General features: G+C 36.0%; 1 protein-coding gene across 8 annotated transcripts; it reads left to right on the top strand.

Annotated features, from left to right (window-relative positions):
• SPDL1 (spindle apparatus coiled-coil protein 1) lies at positions 1-25,835 on the top strand. Of its 8 annotated transcripts, none has more exons than XM_068534606.1 (12): positions 1-130; positions 4,357-4,532; positions 6,661-6,837; positions 11,241-11,435; positions 12,296-12,445; positions 12,545-12,643; positions 12,720-12,830; positions 14,803-14,943; positions 19,957-20,060; positions 20,647-20,834; positions 22,770-23,109; positions 25,376-25,835. In XM_068534606.1, the coding sequence occupies exons 2-12, from the start codon at positions 4,374-4,376 to the stop codon at positions 25,521-25,523; spliced, it is 1,812 nt and encodes a 603-aa protein (XP_068390707.1). In that variant the 5' UTR covers positions 1-130; positions 4,357-4,373; the 3' UTR covers positions 25,524-25,835. The 8 variants fall into 8 exon arrangements, with proteins under 8 accessions (XP_068390707.1, XP_068390699.1, XP_068390701.1 ...); XM_068534602.1 differs by lacking the exons at positions 1-130; positions 25,376-25,835 and adding exons at positions 173-479; positions 3,605-3,673 and having other exon boundaries at positions 22,770-23,308; XM_068534598.1 differs by lacking the exon at positions 25,376-25,835 and having other exon boundaries at positions 22,770-23,308.
• The last annotated feature ends 1,294 nt before the right edge of the window (positions 25,836-27,129 follow it).

Here is a 27,129-nt window from a genome sequence, read left to right on the forward strand (position 1 = left end):
TCAAAAAGCCCTGGCGCTTAACCGAGAGCTTGCTGAGTGAATGGGCCGGTGTCTCTGCGGTGCGGTGGAGTTAACGTCGAGAATCTGAGCGCGGCGAGCTGCAGCAGCAGGGGAAGGGGTGAGGAGAGAGGTAGGGGCAAGGTACCTGGATGGAAGTGCGTGTGAAGAGGGAAGCTGGGGAGCGGCATGGAGAGGACTACTGGGGAGGGGAGAGCAGGGCCTAAGGAAACCGGGGGCCTGGGTCTCCGCCCAGGCTTTCAGCTGGAACAGCTTCTTCGGCGGAACTCAGTTCTTATAAACCAGGTTCCGAGCCGGTCTCAATATTCCGTTGGGCCGCTTCGATGCTCCCGAGGATTCTGCGTAGATACGGAAAGCCGGGTCCGCTGCCTGGGCCTCCGGAGGATAACCAACACTAGATCTGCACTGTCCAGTACGACAGCCAATAGCCCCATTTGGCAATCCGAAGACTACACCAAAAAGTAACCTCATTAATAATCTTTATAATGACTACATGTTGAAATGATCATCTTTTGGATGTATTGGGTTAAATAACATATTGTTAAAGTGAGTTTCACCAGTATTTACTTTTTTTTTAAATGTGGCACCTAGAAAATTAAAAATCGACATGTCTTGTTCGCATTATATTTCTGCTGGACAGCGCTGCCTCAGACAGTTACGTGTTGGATTTTGCCCTAGCTGCTTTGTACTCATTTGTTGGTTTAATCCTCTAAAAAAAAAACCCTTTTAGGTAGATGTTATTGTCCTTGTTTTGCGGATGACAAAACAAGACATTGTGTAAGTTGTCCAAGTTGATGCAGCCAGTGAGTAGTGAAGGTGGGGTAAGAACTCAAGCAGCCTGATTCCCTGAGCTCCCTGTCTCCCTAATGCTTTGTATATGCGACGTTTCTGAGAGGCAGAACAGAAAAGTGTTTAGGAGCACCAGGCTATGGAACTAGATCCTGTTCCCATCTCATTTAGCCACTTACTACCTGATAACCCTGGGCAAGTTACTTGACGTTTCTGTGCCTCAGTTTGTACATATGTAAAATGGGGGGGGGAGCCTTTTATTTCATAAAATTGTTGAGAGAATTAAATAAGATAATGTTTGCAAAGTACCGAGCGCAATGTCTGGCACATATTAGCTGTGCTTGTTATTCAACCCTGGCTACCTCTCTCCGCAGATGGATAGGTTAATTCTTACACATTCATTACATCTGTTGAAAAGTCACTTCCTCAGGGAAATCTTTCTTGTCCATATTCCCCCGACCCTGTCCTCATCCCACTACCCAGGTTAAGACAGCTGCCCTTTGTTATAGGCTCAGCACCATGTACCTCTCCCTCTTGCACTTATCACACTTGTAACTTTACATATCAGTTATTTGATTTAATGCCTTTCCACTAATAGACTGTAAGATTCAGGAAGGCGGGGATATTGTCTAGTTTGGGGATCACATCGTATCCTCAGCAATAGCACAGTACCTGACACAAAATAGGAATTCCAGCAAATCTTTGGAATGAATGAGAGCTAATTTTTAGGTTGCCTTGGACATTGCTGGTTGGGATGTCTTGAGGCTAGCTCCATTTTTTCTTTGGTAAATACTGATGACAGTAGTACTTAGCTCAGGTCCATTAAGAGAATTAAATGTGATAATGCATTTGAAGCACTCTGCCTGGCAAATGGTAAATCCTTAGCAAATATAAATTATTATTAACAGTGCAACAATTAGTGGCTGGCCCCATCATGTACAGGCTTTGGAAAGGTCTTGCATTTTAGAGCAGTGACAGCCAGCCCTGGATAACATAGGATACCTTTTTTTTCCCCCTGCTTCTAAAATCCTGTATTTCCTCCTTCATCTTCATTCTCAAAGATTTTGCTTCCTAATTTACTGATAAATTGAAGACATTAGAAGGGCACTTAGGCAGACTCCCAACACTATATCTACCTACTTATCAGTGTACCCATATGCTTTCCTTTACTTTAGATGAAGCATTCATGTTCCTGTCCAAAAATCAGACCCTGCACATTCATCACTCCAGTAGTTCTCCATGTTTCTATATCATTAGTTTTCCTTCTCTCCTGGATCTATCCCATGTCATACAAGCATGCTGTAATTTTGTTCTTAAAATTTTTTTTAAATTATTTTTTCTTAAAAAATTTTTCGTCTTAAAAAAAAAAACAAAAAACTTGATCTTACTTTCTTTCCAGCTACTGCCCCATTTATCTGCTCTTCTTTGCAGCAAAAGTATGCTTGCTGTCTACTGTTCTCCTACCATTCTTTGCAATTCACTCCAATCAGGCTTTTGCCCACATCTCCCCATCAAAGCTACTCTTAGGGTCATCTCCTAATTGACCTCCATGAATTCAAATCCATTGGCCAGTTCTCAGTTTTCACCTTATTTAACTTAGCATTTGGTGCAGTTGACCTTCTGCCTCCTTAATACATTTTTGTTTATTGACTTCTAGGACAACACATGCTCTTCATTTTCCTCCCACCTCACTTGGTCATGCTTGAGTATACTTTGCAGTCTTCTTTCCCACCTCATAACAGGGCTCCAACCTTTGTCCTCTTCTCTTTAATTATGCTCATACTTTAGTGATAACAAAGCTCATGTGTTTATGCTAATAACTCCCAAATTTATATCTCCAGCCCATACCCATCTCCTACTCTTACAGCCATTGCTTACTTGACACATTTCATGTTTTAAAACTTAAACCTCTTATTTTCTTTCCCAAACAGTCTTTACCCACAGTTTTTGATGCCTCAGCTATCGGCAAATCTATTCTACTAGTTGCTCAGCCAGAAGCTTTGGAGGCATTTTAAAATTCTCTTTCACACATCCCACATAATCCATTTGTCCGAAAATCATGTTGGCTTTCCCTTCAGAATATATGCTAGATCTGACCATTTCTCGTCACCTCCTATGGCAGCCACTCTGGTGTGAGTGGTCATCCCACCTGATCTTTCTGCTTCCAACTTGCTTCCCTCCAAACTATTCAGCGTATCAGCCAAAATGATCCTTTTAAATGTATCATATCTCTACTCCAGACTTTGCAGTGACTCCCCATTTCACCCAGAGTAGAAGCTAAAGCCTTTATTTACAATGGCCTGATCTCCATATTCTCCTCTGTTATCTCCTCTGACGTATACTCTATCTTGTTCATTCTTTGGACTTCCTTCAACTGTAGTGCTACCCCTCTACTTGGAACATGATTTCCCTAAATAGTACATGGCTAATTCTCTTATCCTCTGCAAGGCTTTGCTCAGAAGTCACCTGAGGGGATCCCCATTCAACACATTTTAAATTTCATCCTAGTTAGGATACACCCACCTCTTCCAAGCTTACTTACCCTGTTTTATTTATTTTTTCCATTTCCACTTTCTAATGCATTTAGTTATATTATTATTGCTTGTCTTCTCCTACTGGAGGGTAAGTTTTATGAAAGCAGAGCCTTTTTTGGGGTCCATTTGACCACTTGATGTGTCTGAAGTGCCCAGAATGGAGCTCGGCACATAGGCGTTCAAGAAGTATGTGTTGAATGAAATGACTACATTGACTGGAGACATGAGAGAATAACTTAATAATGGCTTGTTACTCTTTGAAGGCAAAGCTGAGTTTAAGCCTGGCCTAAGAGCCTGGAACCAATTTGGAAAGGATGATGAGTGAGGTTGAGGTAAAGTGGAATGTTTCTATATATAATGTTTAAGTCCTTGCTTGAAAATCTAGAATGAGATTGTTCTTTAATTACTCTGAACATGGTGTCTGTTTTGCATGCCTTCTTATGAATAACTAGGAAAATGCTAGTGAGTCTGTTTTCAATAAAGCACATTTAATGTGGCAAATTTAATGTGTTCAGGAAGTTAACACTGTTGTGAAAAATTGTGGACATGCTAGTCCTTACCTTATGAATCTTATTCAAAGCCATCTTTTTATATTTTAAGTAGCAGTTATGCTACTATAAAGTTTCTTGACTTCTTTTATTGTTCTCTTAACTTGGTTACCTGTATAGTGATATAATTATGAGACCATCCTACCTTAGCATTTAAGGAAGCTTAGCACACAATAACTGAATGGTTTCCTGACACTGCATTCCTTAGAAGCAAAATTAAATGTATTCATCTTTTTTTGTGTTTGGTCTCAAATCGGGTAACAAAATAGTCAGACCTGGCTCTTAGAACAAGAATGCAAATTTGACCATTTAAAAGTCAGGAAGAAAATCTTTAATGCTGTGTTTTTATATGACAGTGGTATTGAATATATACATACACACACAACACACAAACACACACATATCTTTTATTATTGATATGGAGTTTTTTGTTTAACCTTAAGTGCTTTTATTTCCTTTATTTACAGTAGACAGGAAAAAAATCATGGAGGCAGATATAATAGCAGATCTTCGATGCAAGCTCAAAGAAGTTGAAGAAGAGCGACTAAAAGCTGCACAGTATGGTTTACAACTAGTGGAGAGCCAGAACGAATTGCAGAATCAATTGGATAAATGTCGTAATGAAATGATGACCGTGACTGAGGTAGGACACTAGATTCCTCTGCTTACAAAGATGTGCTTAGCTACTGAAGATCTGTGTTGTCCAGCAATTATTAATATTATTTTTCTTTTCTGAGGATTTTAGGCCTAGTTCCCACCCATCCCCATTAAAGGGAAATGAACTAAATGAATTTCTAATATTTTTTCTGACTCAGTGTGTTCTGAGTTTGAAAAATAAGTTATTTTCACTCTCTTTACTACATATTGAATTTTAGACTTTGCTTTGTCTGCACTCTTCCTAGGTGACCTCACTTGCTTCATAGTTTTTGATAACATCTAAATGCCCCATGATTGTTACACCAAGTCCTTAGTTCTCCCCTAAAGTTTAGATTTTTGTATTCAATTACCCACTAATGGGCATCTCAGACTTAACATAAACAGAATAGTTAATTCCCTGCCCACTAACCAAACATGCTCTTGCAGAATTCTTTACCTTACTTAGTAAATGTAATAACGTTCATCCAGTTACTTGAGCCAAAAATCTAGGAGTTTTACTCAATATCTTTCTGTCCCTTATTTCTAGTATTTAATCCATTAGTAAGCTCTAAGAACTTGACCTACAAAATATCTATACCACAGCCACTCTAGTTCAGACCACCGTCATCTCTCCCTTAGATTACTACTGTAGCCTTTTGACTAAGTTGCCTGCTTCCTGCATTTGCCATTCACACCATTCATTCTTCACACATCAGCCAAGTGGTCATTGAAGAATATGCAAAAGATCATGTCACAGCCCTGCTGAAAGCATAGAGCAGCTTCCAGTTTTATTTACAACAAAATCTGAGCTCCTTACCTGGATTTGTAGATCCCCATGTGATCTGACCTCTTTCAACCTTTGGCCTCATCTCAAACTACTTTCCTTTGTTCTTTAGCTATACTAGTCCTGCCTTATGGGCTTTACAGGAGCTGTTGCCTCCATCTGAGTGGTTCATGCCCCACTGTCATGAGAGACATGACATGAGACGGAATTTTGTCTGTCTTGTTCACGGCCATATCCCTAATATTTGGCATAACATTTATTGAAAGAATGAATAAGTCAGTTTTATTTAGTAAATGCTCAGCATTGTATTTAAACTTTGATCTCAAAGTTTAAATATATCAGGAAAAAAAAAAAAAACTAATGGCAACCCTTTTTTAAAATTTTTCTCATATTAAATCTGATTTTATTTATGTTATTTTTTAAAGCTTGTTGAAGAAGTTTGTACTAATGCCCTTTTTACCTTTAAACTTCCCTGACAGTAAGCAAAAGCCCTCTTAAATACTACTTTTGTCTTAGCACTGTATTCGTCTGAGTGGTGTTATGAACATTTATGAACATTTTTCAGATGACTACATTCTGAAAGTGAGAGCTAATTCAGTATTTCTGTTTATACCTTGTCCACTATTTTTTCATTTTACTCAGAGCTACAAGTAGAGCATATTATTATTATTATTATTTTTTCACCTTTAATTATTATTTATTTATTTATTTATTTTTATTTTTTTGGCTGTGTTGGGTCTTCGTTTCTGTGTGAGGGCTTCCTCTAGCTGCGGCAAGCGGGGGCCACTCTTCATCGCGGTGTGCGGGCCTCTCACTGTTGTGGCCTCTCTTATTGCGGAGCACAGGCTCCAGACGCGCAGGCTCAGTAGTTGTGGCTCATGGGCCTAGTTGCTCCGTGGCATGTGGGATCTTCCCAGACCAGGGCTCGAACCCATGTCCCCTGCATTAGCAGGCAAATTCTCAACCACTGCGCCACCAGGGAAGCCCAGTAGAGCATACTATTATCAAACCAAATAATTCTCACTAGGAAAACTTAAATGCTATTAATTTTTTTTTTCCCTAGCAGAGAGAACTTGACTCATTGACAGCCTTAGAGCACTTTTTACTTCATTGGCAGGACATAGAAGCAATTACCATATCCCTAGCACGAACATTAATATAGTCTCAAAATACCTCTCGGGTTTTTAACATTAATATTAACTTCAGTTATTTCAGATTTAACATGTGGTTGTTACTTAGAAAGCAGCAAATGTGTGAAACAGGAATGATTCAGCTGAAGGTGAAAACTGCTTATGTGTGATGGCTTTAAGTTATTTTTATGTGATTGAATTATAATTGAATCTGTTTTCAGAATTATGAACAAGAAAAATATACTCTTCAGAGAGAAGTTGAGCTCAAGAGTCGAATGTTAGAAAGTTTGAGCTCTGAATGTGAAGCTATTAAACAACAACAAAAAATGCACCTGGAGAAATTAGAAGAACAGCTGAGCAGAAGCCATGGGCAGGAAGTGAATGAACTAAAAAATAAGGTTTGGATATCTCTGTATTTTAGAACAAAAATATTTCATGCTTATGCAACCATTTGTAAACTTTAGGTGATAGAAGATTTTCTTAGTAACATCTATGCAAAACAGCTGAGATTAAGGGCTCCATCATTTTAATATTAGGAGAGGGAACACTGAGAAACAATAGTTCACCTAAGAGACTTGTATAAATAACATTCTATTAATTAAATAGGATTATTTAATTTTAGCAACTGAGTATCTGTTAGGGAGTTTTAGTTTAGTGATCAGCATAACCTCCTTGCTTAGAGTGCCTAGTATGCGAGTCCCTTTTCAGAAAGACTAGTTCCCTAACCTTCACTGCAACTAGTGGTGCACTTTACAATTCCACAGAAGAAGCCAATAGTTTTTGGTAAATTAATGTACACTAGAGTTGATACTTTATAGTTTGTTTATTGAAGATAAACTAATACATATGATCCACTTCTTACACAGTTCCATAAGGGAGGTACCATTATTACCTCCATATAACAGATGAGAAAGCCATTGTTTAAACAGAGTGAGTAAAGTTGGATAAGTTTATAGAGTTAGAAATTAGCAGTCCAAATTTGCACTGAGGCTGTCTGATTTCAAAGCCTGTTTCACTGTGTTTCATGTACCATCTTTTAAGATGTTTATATATACCTGTAACACCTATACTGTTAATTAATTCTCATTAAATTGACTCCCTTTTTAAATGTTTTCTCATTTTAAGTAATGGTATCAATGAAATATATTTGAGCTGGTTATGTTTTGTCCTGATATGCAGTAAAACATAACTATCAAAATATGCTTTCATGTAATACTTAGAATCATCTTGCATACCACTCTGACCCCAGCTTCTCTGAAGCTACTCTGAGTTGAGACACCAATAACTGTTAATGATGCTTTTTTTTTTCCTGGATATTATTTTCAGTTTAGCAGTAATTTTCATTACCTAAACCAAAAAGAGTAATGTAGGAAGTATTCAGAGTCTGAAGTAAGGCCAGTTATAGAGATGGCTTTTTGGTGGAGTAAAGACTAAATAATTCAAAAAAAATTTTCAGTCTTATTGATGTTCTCAAATTACTTGTGCCAATAATTTGGAGCTTTATTTGCTATCTTTCTTTCACTTATTTCTCATATTTAATCCATCAACAAGTTCTCAGAACTTGAACTATGAAATACCCATCTCTGCTATAACACTGCAGTCCAGCTCACCATTGTCTCTCCCCTACTATCCAGGCAGCCTGCTTCCATCATTGCTGTCATACCACTCATTCTTCACATGGCAGCCAAAGTGGCCAGGAATCCAGACCTACTCTGATTACTTGTATGGATTATTTGTATGCTTATAAAACGAGGCATGTCACTGTCTGTTAAAAGATGCCTAGCCTTGGCCAAATAGGAAACCCCAATCATCTCATCATACAATAAGTTTGGGTCATTCAGTGATGTTTTTCAGAAGAATGTCCACATTTCAACATAGATCAATCAGCTGAAATTTTTATTTCACATGATGAAAATAGAAAAGGGAAAAGAAATTATGCTAGAAGGCTCTTATTTTTTAAATAGAAAACAAATATCAGGATATATTCTAAGAATGTTGAGACCCTATTGAAGATAATTCAATATAGATGATAATGATAACCCTGGACATCAAGCAAAAGCTTTTTATTGATAACAAACCATTTAGTGAGTGTTAGGTGTGGTGCCGAATGTTTTACCCACCCAGTCTCAGTTGAGAGCCTCACGATAACACAGTGATGGTAGGTACAATCACTTAACAGTTTTACATTTGAGGAATGTAAGTGAGACAGGTTAAACCTAGGCCTGACCCTAAAGTTTCACCCTTCTGCTATAAGTTCGTTCCCTTTAAACTACATACAGGCATACCTCAGAGATACTTTAGAGTCAGTTCCAGACCACCACAAAAAAGTGAATATCACAGTAAAGTAAGTCACATGAATTTTTTAGTTTCCAAAGTAGTCTATTAAAGTGTGCGATAGCATTCGGTCTAAAAACAACAATGTATATACCTTAATTTTAAAATATTTTATGCTTAAAAATGCTAACCATCTGAGACTTCAGTGAGTCATAATCTTTTTTTCTGGTGGAGGGTGTTGCCTCCATGTTGATGGCTGCTGACTGATCGGGGTGGTGGTTGCTGAAGATTGTGGTAGCTGAGGCAATTTCTTAAAATAAGACAACAGTGAAGTTTGCTGCATCAGTTGACTCTTCCTTTCATGAGTGATTTCTCTATAGCATCAATGCTGTTTGCTAGCATTTTATCCACAGTAGAACTTCTTTAAAAATTGGAGTCAATTGTCTCAAACCCTGCTGCTACTTTATCAACTAAGTTTATGTCATATTCTGTATCATTTGTTGTCATTTCAATAATCTTACAGCATCTTCACCAAGAGCAGATTCCATCTCAAGAAACCACTTTCTTTCCTCATCCATAAGAAGCAACTCCTTATCCATTAACATTTTATCATGAGATTGCCGCAGTTCAGTCACATCTTCAGGTTCCACTTCTAATTCTAGTTCTCTTGTTATTTCCACTATATCTGCAGTTACTCCTTCACGGAAGTCTCGAACCCCTCAAAGTCATCCATGGGTTGGATTTAACTTCTTCCAAGCTCTTGTTAATTTTGATATGTTGACCTCTTTCCATGAATCACAGATGTTCTTAATGGTATCTAGAATGGTGAATCCTTTCCAGAAAGTTTTCAATTGACTTTGCCCAGATCCATCAGAGGAATCACTATCTTGGATAGCTATAGTCTTACAAAATGTATTTAAGTAATAAGAATTGAGAGTTGAAATTACTCCTTGATCCATAGGCTGCAGAATGGATGTTGTGTTACCAGGCATGAAAACAACATGAATCTCGTTGTACATCTCGCTTGGGTGACCAGGTGGATTTTCAGTGAGCAGTACTATTTTGAAAGGAATATTTTTTCTGAGCAGTAAGTCTCAACAGTAGACTTAAAATATTCAGTAAACCATGTTGTAAACAGATGTGCTGTCAGCCAGGCTTTATTTTTCCATTTATAGAGCACAGGCAGAGTAGATTTAATATAATTCTTAAGGTGCCTAGGATTTTCAGAATGGGCAGTGAGCATTGGCTTCAACTTAAAGTCACCAGCTGCATTAGCCCCTAGCAAGAGAGTCAGCCTGTCCTTTGAAGCCAGGCACTGACTTTTCCTCTCGAGCTATGGAAGTTCTGGATGACATCTTCTTCTACTGGAAGGCTGTTTTGTCTACATTGAAAATCTATTGTTTGGTGTAGCCACTTTCAGTGATTATCTTAGCTAGATCTTCTGGATAACTTGCTGCAGCTTCTAAATCAGCACTTCCTGCTTCACCTTGCACTTTTTTTTTTTATGTTATGGAGACAGCCTCTCTCCTTAAACTTCATGAGCCAACCTCTGCTGGCTTCAAAATTTTCTTCTGAAGCTTCCTCCCCTCTCTCAGCCATCATAGAATTGAGGAGAGTTTGGATTAGGCTTTGGCTTAAGGGAGTGTTGTGGCTGGTTTGATCTTCTATCTAGACGTCTAAAATTTTCTCCATATCAGCAGTTAGACTCTTTAGCTTCCTTATCATTTGTGTGTCCACTGCAGTAGCACTTTTAACTTCCTTAAAGAACTTTTCCTTTGCACTCAGAGCTTGGCTGACTGTTTGGTGCAAGAGGCCTAGCTTTCGGCCTGTCTCGGCTTTTGACATGCCTTCCTCACTAAGCATAATCATTTCTAGCTTTTGATTTAAAGTGAGAGATATGAACACTGAGAGGCCATTGTAAGGTTAGTAATTGGCCTAATTTTGAGTTGTTGTGTCTTGAATAGGAAGGCCCTAGGAGAGGGAGAGAGATAGGAATGACCATTCGGTGGAGCAGTCAGAACACACACAACATTTATCGATTAGGTTCACCGTCTTATATGAGTGTGGTTTGTGATGCCTCAAAATAATTACAATAATAACATCAAAGATCACTGATCACAGATCACCATAACAAATATAATAGTAATGAAAAAGTTGGAAAGATTTCCAAAATAAGGCACAGAGACAGGAAGTGAGCAAATGCTGTTGGAAAAATCGCTTGGTAGACTTGGCTTGGCTCAGGGTTGCCACAAACCTTCCATTTGTAAAAAAAAAAAAAAAAATGCAATATCTGGGAAGTGCAATTAAGCAAAATGCAATAAGACAGGTATGCCTGTATTCTTAGTGTTCCAAGATTTGGAACTATGTGACATTTTGGGAAAAGGAGTTAAATAGTTTTGTTCAGCTTGACTACCTTCCAAAATAGTTATCCTGCAGATACCAGAACAATTTGTATTGCAATTGTATGTTCTGATGACCTTCACTACCTTTTGATTTATAAGATTGTGATTTTTTTTTTTTACTTTAGTTAGAAAAGCTGAAAGCCGAATTAGATGAAGCTAGGCTTAGTGAAAAGCAGCTGAAGCACAAAGTGGATCATCAGAAGGAACTCCTTTCTTGCAAATCAGAGGAAATGCGAATAATGTCTGAACGTGTACACGAAAGCATCTCTTCAGAGATGCTGGCTCTTCAAATTGAGCTAACTGAAATGGAAAGTATGAAGGTAATTTTTATGGCATGTGTATTCTGGAGTTTTCTTTTTTTCCCTTGTATATTTTCCATGTTTTTGTAATAATCCTTATGAGCTAGTTTTAAGGCTGAAATATTTTTTGGCCTAACTTTGATCTAACTAATTAAAAAATGTTTTACAGAATTTTTATTTTTTATTTTTATTTTTTTAATTTTTTAAAATAAATAAATTTATTTATTTTTAATTTTTGGCTGCATTGGGTCTTTGTTGCTACGTGTGGGCTTTCTCTAGTTCTCTGCTGTTTGTTGTGGTGCACAGGCTTCTCAATGTGGTGGCTTCTCTTGTTGCAGGCTCTAGGCGTGTGGGCTTCAGTAGTTGTGGCACGTGGGCTCAGTAGTTGTGGCTCGCGGGCTCTAGAGCGCAGGCTCAGTAGCTGTGGCACACGGGCTTAGTTGCTCCGCGGCATGTGGGATCTTCCCAGACCAGGGCTCGAACCCCTGTCCCCTGCATTGGCAGGTGGATTCTTAACCACTGCGCCACCAGGGCAGCCTTACAGCATTTTTAGATGGATTACTTCAAATAAAGTAAAGCTTTAGGTTACATGATTATGTAAGGCAGACTTTACTTTTAGATTAATAAAACTTCTGGAAGAATTAAGACATTTATCCTGATCCTAGTTTGTGTCATAAAAGCCCAGTATAAAAAGTTGGCAGCATGGAAGTTGATATGTATATGAGTATAATTTTTTAAAAATTTTATTATGCACCTTATAACCTTTGACTGTTTCTTAGTTTTAGTTTTGGGTGTGAACCACTGCTGATAGATAAACTGAACAGCTGCTAAATGAAGGATTATTCAAGAGAGTTTCTTCTTTTTCCATTTCTGTTGAATAGACCACCCTCAAAGAAGAAGTGAACGAACTACAGTACAGACAAGAACAACTAGAACTTCTTAATACTAATTTAATGCGCCAGGTAGACCGGCTTAAAGAAGAAAAAGAAGAGCGACAGAAAGAAGCAGTTTCTTACTATAATGCCTTAGAGGTGTTGTGATTACAGTAACATCATCCTTTCCAATTTATAATAAATTGTTTTCTTGCTAATCTAATCTCTATTAGCTAAATTGTTTTCTTTTGAATTTAGAAAGCTCGTGTAGCAAATCAAGATCTTCAGGTGCAGCTAGACCAGGCACTCCAGCAAGCCTTGGACCCTAACAGTAAAGGCAACTCTTTGTTTGCAGAGGTACTTAAAATATTCCATTGATTAAATTGGCATTTCACTTAATAAAAACATAATTAAACATGTTAATATTTTCTAGGTGGAAGATCGAAGGGCAGCAATGGAACGTCAGCTTATCAGCATGAAAGTCAAGTATCAGTCACTAAAGAAGCAAAATGCATTTAATAGAGAACAGATGCAAAGAATGAAGGTACAGAATTATTATGATCAAAGATTTATTAAACCTATTTTGAATCAGCATTACATGTACAAATATATCAAAGAAAGCATCTTTTCCTTCAAGGAATATACTTACATAATTATTTCTAGAACTGCATGATTTTAGAAAAAACTTTTTTTAATTGAATGAAAGATCCCTTTTATATTTTATTTTAAAAAATTAATCCTGTGTAGATTTAGTAGTGGTATTTTTAGCATCCATTGATTGATTGAGTTTTTAATTGTTACTCACTAGCCTTTCCAGAGAGATTGAGCTTTTAATTGTTACTCACTAGCCTTGCCATTAGCTCTTTCTTTGTGGAGTGGGAAAAAACAAGTATTAAAAAGTTTTTCTTTCCTACTGTTGGCCTAGTTTCTTTCTGAGGATAGCTCTAAGGTTCCTACTTCAACTAAAACTAGCTCTCCCACAATTCTTCAATTCTCCCACAAAGGCTTAGTTATAGACTGAAATTTGAATTTCCTTTCCTTGTAGTTTCTCAAGTCAAGCATATAAGCCCTTGTAATTTTAAGCGTTTGTTGGGCGTCATTTCAAACAGCCGGTAACAGAAAAACATGCTGAAGCTGGAAAGATTCCAGTATTGTACCAATCCTTAGACTCCTGATACCTGATCTGTTATGCCTAACCCTCCTGAGGTGATAACTAGAAGTCTGTAAGGCTTCCTGCCTCTCTTTCAGGATGATGAGATTTACCAAAGAAATAGGAAAGGTCAATGATTAAACTTTGGCATTAGATGAACTTGGGATTGAATCCTAGTCTGTCACTTGTTAGTTGTGTGACCTTGGACAAGTATTTTTATTTTGCAGAGCATCAGTCACCTCATCTGTAAAATAGAGATGATACAACTTGACTCTTAGAGTTGTCCTGGAGTTAAATGAAGTGCTGACTTAAACAATAGTTGTGGCTTTTATTTCTAAGGATTTTAACTGTGCCATCTGGTTTACTGAGGCTCTCCCCTATCTGGGAATTGTTTCTCTGTAAATTTTCTCATATTTGCTCTTTGTTTTCTTTTTGTATTTGTTGGGCTACTGTTATTAATCTCTGAATGTTCCCATGATACCCCAAACTGTCTTTAGACACAGGTAGCATTCTGAATCTTCCGAGGCTAAATGTGTCTAGCCTCCAGTTTGAAGCAGGAACAAAGAGTGGATCCTTAAAAATGTTAAAAGTCACCTTTCTCTCTTACTTGTAACCATAGCTAAAACTTCATATCATTGCTTGCTTTACTCAAAAATGTATTTAAATTAATTGACATTTTTTAAGAACTCCAGAAATTTCCCATGGCAGAAAGGATTGCTAGGTTTAGATTTTAGTTAATTTCCTTCTGATTGCTGTGTAACTCCAGGTTTAGGTGGAGTCATAATTAGGTAAGTTGATTGCTGCTCTTACAAAATAAATTTATACTTGTATTAAAGTTTGCTTCAATATCCTTAGATTGCCTTTTACCTTTGCTTTCCATCCTTGTTCTTTGTGAATCTTACATTTGTGAATGTGAGTAGCTTAATAATTTCCCCCACTTAATACTACTGAAGTTAATCAAAATTTTTGAGAAACTGCTTCAGACCCTTAATGAGAGTGCATATGATGAGTACAGCACAGCATTTGGCCAGGCCCATTTACTGCGTAAGTGACGTGCTTCCAGACCACAGCCATGCAGTTCAATTATGTTCCACAGAAGTACAAATAATTGTTATGGACTTCAAATATCACTCATAAGTAGTCTAAATAAGTACTAAAGAGTTATGTCTAACTAGATTATTGGTATAAAATGTTTTCAAATTTTTCTAGTCTAGTATTAGACTAGAAATAGCTAATTAGTTTAGCTTCCAAAATGAGGTCAAAGTAATATAGTACAAAATATGAACTGTATCGAAAATATGGTTATCAGACTCTTCCTCTCCCCCACTCAATTTTTATGGGGGGGGGAGGGATTTTTTTTTTCTAGCTACAAATCGCCACATTGCTACAAATGAAAGGGTCTCAAGCTGAATTTGAACAGCAGGAACGGTTACTTGCCATGCTGGAGCAAAAGAATGGTGAAATTAAACATCTCTTAGGTGAAATTAGGAATCTGGAGAAATTTAAGGTATGTATAAACACCTTTAAAAAACACAGCCAAATTTTGGTTTGAGTATCTTAATACTTCTAACTTGAACGAGTTTCTTTATTATGTAATTAGTGTATAATTTCCGTTGAGATTTACCAATATTTAATGTTTTCTTCTAGTTTCTTTATGCTTTTCATATCTGTTGCTGTTGTAAATTGTAACTCAGTTATACTCAGAGTGCCCATATCTTTAGTGTACAACTTAATGAGTTTTACATACATATACCCCCTTATAATTACTCCCCAGCTCACGATATAGAATACTTCCAGCACTCCAGAGCAGCACCGTCATGTCCCTTTTAAGTGAGTACTCCTACCTTCTAACTTTTTATCAGCTTTACATGTACAGATACTCTTGAACTTCGTATAAATGGAATCATTCATTACATACTCTTTTGTTTCTGTCTTCCACTCAACATTATGTCAGTGAGATTTGTTTCTCCTGTTGAGTGTTACCAGTAATTGATTCTTCTTCAGTGCTCTCCACCTCTGTTTTTTAATGGATGCATAGTAATATTTTTGTCACATTGTCCAATATTATGTGGCAACTGGAATTCATAGAGGTCTTTAATAAACTATTTAAAATTTTTTGAAATAAATTCAAACTCCCAGAAAAGTCATGAAATTATTTCTATATACCCTTCACCCAGATTCCCCAATTATCAATTTCACCACATCTGCTTTTTTATTTTCTCTCTCTCTCCATGTGTGTACATTTTTATATTAAACATTTGAGAGTAAGTTACAAACCAGATACCCCTTAACCCTTATGTTGTACCTCAATGTTGAAGCTTATCCTTTTACATAACCATAGTATTGATACAATGATCAAAATCAGGAAGCTAACATTGATATGTAGTTTTAGCTAAGTTGCCTTTTACATTTTACCAGTTACCACTAATGTCCTTCTTGGAAAACAAAAATACCCAAATGCTTTCCTTTCTAGGGTCCAATCCGTGATCATATGTTGTCTTTAATTGCCAAGTCTCTTTAGTCTCCCTTAACCTGGAACAATTCTGTAGGCTTTCTTTAACTTTTATGACCTTGACATTTTTGAAGAGTACAGCCGTTTGCTTTGTAGATTTTCTCTCATTTTAGGGGGTGTGTGATATAATTAGACTCAGGCTATGTATTTTTGACGGGAATACTACAGGAGTATTATTATACCCTTCTCAATGTGTACATCAGGTGGTACATAATGTTTGTTTGTACCATAACTGGTTATATTAACCTTGATTGGTTGTGGTTATGCCTGCCAGGTTTCTCCAGTGTACGGTTACGATTCTTCCCTTTGTAATTAATAAATATCTTGTGGGGAGTTCTTAGACCAAGTATATATCTGTTTTTCCTTATACTTGAACATCCATTGATGATTCTTGCCTGAAACAGGTATTACTGTGATGATTGCCAAATGATAATTTCATCATTCCTTCTACATTTATTAGTTAGAAGAATAATAAAGAGATTGAAAAGAATTTTCCTCCTCACTTATTTATTTATTGATATCATATAGCCTCATGAATTCTTATTTTATCCTATGGATTGTAGTCTGTAACTTCTTTATTTACTCTGATCACCCAGATTTGGCCAGTAGGAATACTTCCTTACTCTGCCATTACAAGATATTCCTAGCTCACCTGCCCCAGCCTTGGAATCAGCATTTCTGCAAGGAGTGCAGGTTCCTTTAAGAGGACAACGGCACTTAGAAACCAAGAACTGGGCACTAGATGTGCTTATTGCTTACTGGAATGTCATCGCTTCTAGACCCTTTTAGCAGACAGAGCTAGAAGTCTGTGTGCGTATATTTAGTGTATTTATGCATGTGTTATATGCATATTTATGAATGTTTTGTGTGAATAGGTTTGTGTGAGTGTATGTATTTATATATATATATATATACACACATAAGAAAACCTTGATTTCATACTTAATAACTCCAGTTTGAATCTGATACCACAGGCTTCATTGCCTACCCCATTTTATCCAACAGTGGAAAACCTGGCGGTTATTGTCCTCAATATATTTGCGTATTTACTCATTCTTAGGATACGTATATTGATAGTTTCGGAATTACCCTACTCACTAAAGTTCAGGATTTGTTTGTAGTTCTTTTTGTTTTTAGCCTGAGGGTATATAGTCAAAATACTGTGTTCAAAAGTTACTTGGGTTTTTTTTTTCCCCTCCTCCCTTACCCCTGTTTGGTATGAGTGTGTTAAGCATCTGAAATACAGTTAGGTTTGTTTGTTTCTGTTTCTATTTTGTTTTGTTGCCCTCCATCCATCCTTGTTGAATTTATGTATATACTTTTTCCAAGTGAAACATAAACAAGGTTCTAAAAGAACTATAAAGAAGATACACTCAGAGACCTATCTGTCTCCCCATCCCTTCTATGCTGTTTCCACCCCACCCCTTTAGGTAGCCAGTTTCATTTGTTTCTGATTTACTCATGCTGTTTCTTTTTGCAAAAAGAGCAGCTTTATGTAGGCTTTATTTTCTCCCTTTTTTTTTGGACAAAATGTAGCATAACACAGTCTTTTACACTTTCCTTTTTTTCATTTAACTTTAACCTGGAAATCACTTCATCTCAGTTTAGAGAGACTTCCTAATTCTTATTAACAGCAACAAAGAATTCCATTGTATGGATTCTCATACATTCTCCTGTGTCTGGGTATTTAGATTATTTCCATTATTTTGCAATTATATACAGTGCTATATATACAGTGCTACAAAGTACATTTTGCATATATTTGCGTTTCCTTATTGTTGTAGATGTATCATCAGGGATAATTCCTACAGTGCAATTGCTGGGTCAAAAGTAAATTAATACGTAGTTTTGTTAGATGTTCCCAAACTCCTCCACATGGCTTGTACCAATTTAGATTCCCGCTGGCAATAATGTATCATAGTGCTTGTTTTATAGGTGTATTTATTTGCCTGCGTGTATAGAGGAATTAACACGTTTTCTTGTAGTATTTGTACAGTTTCACTTTTTACATTTAGAGATCTGATCTCTATTGAATTTTATTCTCGTGTATAGTGTGAGATATAAGTCGAGCTTTATCTTTTCCAAATAACTAGCCAGTTGTCCCAGCATCATTTATTAAGTATAAAGTATAAGTATAATTTTTGTGACTTTCTGTCTGAATTTAAAAAAAAAAAAATCCCACAAGGACTCAGAGGCAAAGAATATACAAATCAATTTTCACTGCAAAGTAAAGGAGCTGTTACAGTGGAGGATTACTGGACTGAATGTCAATATTATGACATAGTATGAGTGTGTTTCATGTTTGGTAATTGCAATCATCGTTGCTTTTGTTGTGATCATCCATGTACAATGCTTGGTGTCAGTCTATTTATCTCTTGTAAAAATAAAATACAGTGTGTGTGTGTGAAAAAAAAAAAAAAGAAGTCAATCTTGGTGGCAGTGGTTTATTTATTTATTTATTTATTTATTTATTTATTTATTTATTGGCTGCATTGGGTCTTCATTGCTGCGCGTGGGCTTTCTCTAGTTGCGGCGAGCGGGGGCTACTTTTCATTGCAGTGCACAGGCTTCTCATTGTGGCTTCTCTTGTTGCAGAGCATGGGCTCTAGGCATGTGGGCTTCAGTAGTTGTAGCACGTGGACTCAGTAGTTGCAGCACATGGGCCCTAGAGCTCGCAGGCTTCAGTAGTTGCGGCGAGTGGGCTAAGTATTTACAGTGCATGGTATCTAGGGCACGCAGGTTCAGTAGTTGTGGCTCGCGGGCTCTAGAACACAGGCTAAGTAGTTGTGGCACATGGGCTTAGTTGCTCCACAGCATGTGGGATCTTCCCGGACCAGGGATCAAACCTATGTCACCTGCATTGGCAGGCAGATTCTTAACCACTGCGCCACCAGGGAAGTTCCTGTGGCAGTGATTTAATATGACACCTATACCATATATCAAATTTCCATTTATGCTTGAGTCTATTTCTGGATTTTCCATTCTATTCCACTGGCCTACCTCTCTGCACATCAGACTGATGCTTTTAATTTTAGAGGTTTTATAGTATGTTTTGTCTGGTAAGGATATTCTCCCACCATAGCTTTTCTTTCTCAGCATTTTTCCTGGCTATTCTTTCATGTTTGTTTTTCCCTGTGAACATCTTGTCTAGCTCCAAAAAAAATTTGTTGGCATTTTTATTAGGATTGCATTGAATTTATAAATTAACTTAGGGAGCACAGATATCTTCTCACTAAAGAATTAATTAAAGTTTACAAATGACATATTTTGTAAACGTTAATAACCTTTTAGGCATTCTAAATTGTAGCCGTTAGTGTATCATAAAATTTTAAGTTTATATAACTTTCTTTCTCTTGTAAGAACTGTTGAAAGGACTGCAATTTTGGTTAAATTTGCAAAACATCTATTGGCCGGTGTATGTGGCTCACTAGTGGACTCTGCACTAGACTTTGAAAATTACAGCTTTAAATTAGGGACTTTTACCTGCAATCTCTGAAATTGTTTACATGTTTTTAAGCAGATTTACATTTTTTTTCCCCCTAGAGAAATTGTACAGAGATTCCATCAGAATCTCAGAAGAGTGGGCACCAAAAATAACTGTAAGGATCTCCACTCTTGTTCATATTTTTGTAATTTATGGCTTTGTCATAAAGGCCAGAATTAAACCCTGTGAGTATTTGTTTCTTCCATTTTAAAAGCCAGAAGAGAGAAACCAGAGGGAGGATACAGGCGTACTTAGAACCACAGGCTTTGGAGACAGATCTGCGTTCGGATTCTCTCTTCTCAGTTTACTTGCCTGTAGCATTGTGAGCCAGTTCCCTCATCTGTAGGAGAGGAATGCTCATTCTTGTACCTACTTCAGAAGGTAAATGAGTTAAGTGGATAGTGCTTAGCACAGTGTCTGCCATATGATAAGCATTCAATAAGTGGTAGCTGATACCATTATTAATAAACCTATGCTAACCTAATTTGTTACTTATTTTAAGTAATAAGAATTGTTTTCTTTAGAGTTTATATGAAAGTATGGAATCTAAGCCTTCAGCCAACTCTGTTGCTCTGGAAGATGACACCTATTACACAGATTTACTTCAAATAAAGCTTGAAAACTTAAAGTAAGTGTTGGGGGCTTGGGAAGACAGAGACTCTTTTGACTTGCTCATAATAAGTGGTAATAGTTTCATTTTTAAATTGCCAAAAGAAAATTCCAGAAAGGAATGGCAACAGAAATACCTCTGTGCAGCAAATGAGATTTATTCAGGATATAATTAGTGCTGGTTATTGAAGAAAAATACTTTCAATGAATAATGAAATGTTTGTAGTTCTTTATGTTTTTCATAAAGCTTTTCAGATTAGTAAGTAAAAAAGAACTTTAAAGTAGAAAATGTTCTTATAGTCTAAATTTTTAAAGAATAAATATCATGTAACGTAAAACTTAAAGGAATTTATTTATCCATGCATAAATGTGGAAAATATGCTCCCCTTTGTTCATTTCCTTTGAAACGAGATATTTTTTTAATTTGAAACTGCTATTGTTAAAGCTTATTTTGCTTATTGTTTCTTTGTTACTAAAAATCCAGGGAAATATATTTTACTAAGAGTTCAAATATATAATATAGTAAATAATTTGTACTAACTATTACACTTGCTTATTGTGTTATTCTAATATTCCTTGGTTCTCTTTTTTTTTTATTAATATAGTAAAGAAAATGAAAGAACTAAAGGTGAATTGTCCATCCAGCGAATGAAAGCATTATTTGAGAGCCAGCGGGCTCTGGATATTGAGCGAAAACTTTTTTTGAATGAAAGGTGCCTCCAGCTTTCCCAAAGTGAAAATATGAAACTGAGAGCTAAACTAGATGAGTTAAAACTGAAGTATGAACCTGAAGGTATGTATGTCTCATATTTTGTTTTTTATATCACGAGAAGCTCTGAGAGATCATATCAGTTTTTTTTCTTGCTACAGCTTTATGCACATCATATTACAAACTAATTTGTGGCTATGTATCTGTATTTAATAAATTTATTGCTACAAAATGTGTAGGAAAATTCAAAGAGAAACTGGGTACTAGATGTGCATGAATGTAATGGGTATTCTTTTTGGGTATCTGTATAGTAGAACCTTGACATTTGAGACTTTTCCATTTAAGATTGCAGCATCTTATGTAATACCAAAGAGTTCAGTTTTGTTGAGGCAACTGATGTTTGAGAGCTATATTAGTTAATACTAATGTTTATAGAAAACTTAAAATAATGGAGACTTAAACAAGATAGGTATTTATTCCTCTCCCTGATAAAAGTCTGGAGGGGGCATTCTAAGACTGGTCAATGTCAGGATCTAGGCTTCTTTTGCATTGTTCATCAACATATATCTCCTTGAGCAGAATTTAGTCACGTGGCCTTACCTGCCTAGAGGAATAGCAGAGAAATTCAGCCTTGATTCTCAGGGTCCACGTTCCCAACTAAATCTTTGGGATTCTATTAAGGAATAGCAGGACAGATATTAGAGGACAACTATCAAGTCTAATCACTGAGATAGGAAATAGCCTAAGCATATAGGCTCTGCATATTATACATTTAAAAAAGTGATTTTACATTACGTAAATTAAAAAATAAAAGGCCCAAAATAAAAGAGTCTAAGAATGTGATGGTCCTTAGACCAAAAAAAAAGTTCTGTTACATGTTTTAGGTTATAGATTTTTCAGCCCCTATACTGTTCACATGTCTACAACTCTCTCTTCATTATTATTTCAGTGACTGAAGTGATTCTCAACAATAGTGGGGAGGTTGTCAGCAATAATAAGGATTCTTTATAGTTTCTTTATAGCTTCTTTTTCTCTCATCCTTTCTCCCTTCCCTGATTAATAGCCTGTCCTGATTAAGAATTATCCGTTTCAAATTTCAAAGGTCTGCTGTGAACTGAATACAGCAAGCAGGAGGAAGTATAATGAATCTAGATGGTGTGGATTTCAAAGGAGCAGTGCTAGAGAAAGGGAAAATACTGATTTAAAAACAATAGTGATACCAACAGGAACACCAACCCCACATTCAACCATGGTTTCTCCAACCTCACTAATATTTTGATTTTGAAAATGAAAGACACATTGGTATGGGGATACAGAAAAGGTAATTAGAACAGTTAATTCTGTGACTGTGTATATGGACCCGCATAAGGGATGGAATGATGTTATGTTAATCCTTGTAAGACACAGTATCGAGTCTTCACTCAATGGGTGCTTTTAATCCCCATTTTACAGGTAAAGAAAACAAAGCTCATGCCTTAGATTAAATGTGAATGCATATAGCAGATTAACACAGTGCTTTGCACTTAGTAGTTGCTCAATAAATGATGACTATTATATTCAAGGTTTAAAAAGAAAGAATACAAAGCTCAGAGTGGTTAAGGACTTTCCCAAGGTCACCCAGCTGCAGAGTGTTGTTAGCACTAGGATTAGTACCTGGATTCCTTGACTCTTCGCCACTATATCCTTCCTGATTTCCATGGTGAGATCTTATGAAGCCCCATGCAACTTTCATCATAACCCTAGAAGAGAACATTTAAGTGTTCATTCCTAGAGTCAAATATATTGAGATCCCAAGGAAAAATTTATAGCCAGATAACCTTGAAAAGATATAGTTAATGGAATCCATGAAAAAGAAAGGATTAAAGACAATGTATTTCAGTAAGGAGATGAATGGGTTTTAAAGGAATGGAAGTGGAAAAAAAGGAAAGGAAAAAAATACATTTATAACTAGTTTTACCTTATGTTGATTGTGTGTTTGATTTATTGACTAGGTCTATTTTTAATTGTTTTTTTTCTCAGAGAAAATTGAAGTGCCTGTACTCAAAAAGAGGCGTGAGGTACTTCCTGTGGATATAACCACCCCTAACGATGTATGTACCACCAGTGCTGTTGAGGAAGAAGTTTATAGATCACCACCTCAGAAAGAGGAGGTACAGTCCTGTCCTAACAATTTAGAAGATAAGTTGCAGTTGGAAAAGACAGTTTCTGTAAACACATCAGGAGTCATTCTGTCTCCTTACAAAAATCTGTCCGTGGGTATTCAGCCAAGGAAGGAAAAGAAATGTGTGAAACTTATAGGAGTTCCAGCTGAGTCGGAAGCCTTAAGTGAAAGAAGTGGAAACACCCCTAACTCTCCCAGGTCAGTGTCCTCTTTCCTTCAAGGCAGTGAGCAGTCCTCTCCATCTCTTCTCTATCGCTGCATGAACTGCACTATCTGTTTCTTTATCTATTTTCTTAGTATTGCATGCAGTATAATTCCCCAATTTCATCTGCCTACCTTCCGATTTTCTAAAACTTTAAGAAAGACTAAAATGATTACAGGGGAAAAGGACTCCTGAATAAGGGAATTGTTTTAAAAAGTAACACTTTTCTGTGTCATGAGGCAGAAATACCACAGTCTAGTACCTCTTTGAATGTTTTGTTGGTTTGAATAAATGTATAGTTTTATTTTTTTCCTGGTTCAAGAGTTGCCATGAAAAAAAATTAACTTATCTCCTAAAAGGGCTTTCCATTAGTCTAAGAAATTTCAGCCTTCCAAAAAACTGTTAGGTGAAATGTTTTACGGCTTTTGAAATTGTTTATCCTAAGCCTTCAAGAATGTGCTTTAATACCTATTCTGACATTTTAAAATATCAAAGGTAATTCATTTTCAATTTACACCCAAACTTCAAAGCCTCTAGTTTCTGCATAATTGAGTTTGTGACTAAAAGAGGAAGTGTCAGACATGTATGTCTGTAAGAATTAATGTTTTAAGGACCTTATCCTTTAAAAAAAAAATTAAAATAATAGAAGGCAGAAGGTGAGAGAAAGTGAGTGGAAGGAAAAGGTAGGTACAGTGGCTGAGGTTAGGGTGGTATAAGAAACACGTTCTTGGTGTGTGTGGCAGGACCAAGAATGGGCAAAAAAGAAGTGAATGTGGAAAATGGAGAAGGTGATAAAAGATGAAGGATGTCTTTATGCAGTGGAATGATAAATGTAATTAAAATAAATAGACATTCTAAAAATTAAGCATATTGATGTGAAAATAGTTAGCTTGGATTGTCTGCTATGAAAGGAGATCTTTAAGGTACTCCCAGGGTCAGTCTTCGATGGAGGGGTACAGAATAAGACATTTTACTAGTATGCATTCGAATTGAAATAGTAAGACATAGCCCACCTTATGTAAAAGGGCTTTCTTGTATGTTTTATCTGATTTGTTTTCAAGTCTTCAGTGCTACTAAACAGTATTCAACAAAGAAAGCACTTCAACAATATTGCAGTTATTAGAATTAGTAATAGGAGTAATGTATTACTCCATTTCTTGAAATTTTATGTAATCACATTATAACCCATAAGTCACATAAAATCAAAGATTAATATTCTCAAGGAAGAAGCAGCTTTAAATGAATGATATCTGATACACACATGGTTTCGAGTAGTTCTGAATTGAATTCAACAGGTTATGCTTGTATATATGTGATTCACTGTGTACGTCTGTTTTGACCATTGTATATTCCTGGAGGTGAATTTCCAGAATTGATCAGTGCAAACCTTACTATCTATGTTGTCTTCATTTCTTTTTCTGCCTTTTTTTGCTTGATAAAAATTATTTAAGCAAATGTATTTAGCTACTTGTTTGACTCAAGTAGCACGTTGGAATTTTTTTGTCTTGCTAAACAAAAACAAATAAAATAACAAAACATTTGTTTTTGTGTGTGTGTGTGAGTCCATCTGCTAACTTTAGATGTTTCCAACCTTTTGCTCTCTGCATGATTAACTTAGACACACAATCCTATGGTAATATTGTAATAATAAATACGGCTTTTATTGGGAACTTCACTATTGCATGCTTTATAATTTAATTGATGCTCTTGTTATAAAATATCCTTATAGGCACTTTAAAATATCTCTTTACTGTTTTTTTTCTTAAATTATTATTTTGCTAGTTGAAATTCAATTTGAGTTTTTTTAGTAGATAAATAGACATCTATTCATGCAGCCCAGGATTCCTTGTTAAATTTTATCTTGCATTTGCCTTTTGTAAGTCATGTTAACATTAAAATACTGCTCTAGCATTAAAAATTTTTTTGTTAGTTGTGTTTATCATGATAGGCACCCTCATTATATTTTAATTCTTTAATTTAGGCTTTGACATGGCTTTTTATTCAACCTTAAAGACATTTCTTTAGACATTTGAAAAATTAAGTCTATTGATATAAAAAGGTTCTTTTAGTGCAGCAGTGACTTAGTTTTTTTAATGAGTTTTTTTAATGGTATTGAAGTCAACTATAATTTTTCTCCTTATATACCTAAAAAAAAAAAAATCACCATGTCTCATTAAGAGGTCCATTATACTGGAGGATTGTTTCTTCTTTAATTTTTCCTAACCACATTTGAATTCAGAGTGGATGCTTTAATGCCTGTAGGTTAGCTGCTGAATCAAGGCTTCAAACAGAAGTTAAAGAAGGGAAAGAAACTGCAAGCAAATTGGAAAAGGCAACCTGTAAGAAATCACACCCTATTGTATACGTGTCCTCCAAATCAACTCCAGAGACCCAGTGCCCTCAGCAGTAAAGACTTAATGAGAGTAAGGTACCACTTGCCCAAAAGATTGCTCTGGAGGTTAGTTAAGATTGTCTTTATCTGAAGTATACCATCCTGTAGGTTATTTCCTTCTACTCGTTGTGCCAGGAACTGGCATTTTCATGCTCCTTTGACCAAACATTCAAAATGTGTTTGTGATTCTAGCCAGGAGAGTTCCTTAAGTGATGAACTATGAATCACAGTGAATAAACCATTAGCTGAAGGAAAGTGTTATTACAAATTTATTGGTTACATTGTATATAGATTTTTAAAGTACCTTCAGAGCCATATATATTTGAAAAGAGAACACATTAACTATTATATTTTCCTATGTACATTTTTATGAACGTAGTTTTTCACTGTGTTGTGAAAATAGAAAACTTGGTTTAAAAATATATATTATATTGTAACTAGATTTTGTCAGCGTATAAAGCGCATATGTTCATCTTTGTATTCATATACATGATTTAAATTTTATGTCTCAATTACATGAAAAATATAATTTTGAAATTTAAAATAAAACTGCTATAATTTATCCCCTTTTTGTTTTTTTACTCTGTATAGATAATAGCGTGTTATCAAAGGGAATAAAGGAAGAAAAAAGAAACTTCAGGGATTCTTAATTCCCTGGTACATATAATTTATATATATATATATACACACACACACACACACACACACACATACACATACACATATAATATATATTTTCAATTCTAAACTTTACAAATAAAGACTTTTTCCTGTAAATGATTATAGCCTGGTCTATAACTTAATTTCATGTATACATTAAGTGGATGTATTGGAAAGAGAAGTTTATTTTAAGGAACTGCATTTTGTAAATAGGGAGGCTGACAAGTCCACAATCTGCAGAGTGGGCTGGCAGGCTGTAGACCCAAAGAAGAGCTGATGGCACAGTTCAAGTCCAAAAGCTGTCTGCTACAAAAGCTTCCCTTGTTCAGGGGAGGTCAGCCTTTTGTTTTATCCAGGGCTTCAACTAATTGCATGCGTAGGCCCACCCACATTCTGGAGGGAAATCTGCTTTACTCAGAGTCCACAGCTTTAAATGTTAATCTCATCCAAAAGAACTCACAGAAACATCTAGAATGATGTTTGACAACATATCTAGGTTTCGTGGCTCAGCCAAGTTGACACATACTTAACCATTAACAGTGGGTTAATTAGATGTCTATTGAAATATGTTAGGCAAAAGGAAATTGCCTCTCACTTCTAAATAAATCAACTAATAAACTTTTAATTTTAATTTGCTATAAAAAGTATACTCTTAAGGAAGTTAGAAATTTCATATTAAATAATATTTCTTATAAAAAGCAGTAGCTGAAGGCACTAGAGAACAAATAATTTTAACCTGAGGATAATAACATGAATGACCACCATATTCCTGCATATTATAGAATGTAGATCAATTCCTTCCAACATTGAGTTTTTATCATGAGTTAGGTGCTAGTGGTGCAAAAGTAAGCCTTCAGAGCTCACAGTTTAATAGACCCACATAGATGAGTAGTGGTAGTTGGTACTATTACTAGTAATAATAGTTATATATAACGTTTGAATAAATCTAATGTGCCAAGCACTC

This window comes from Eschrichtius robustus, chromosome 2 (genome assembly GCF_028021215.1).
Source record: "Eschrichtius robustus isolate mEscRob2 chromosome 2, mEscRob2.pri, whole genome shotgun sequence".
In the NCBI taxonomy this organism is placed as follows: domain Eukaryota; kingdom Metazoa; phylum Chordata; class Mammalia; order Artiodactyla; family Eschrichtiidae; genus Eschrichtius; species Eschrichtius robustus.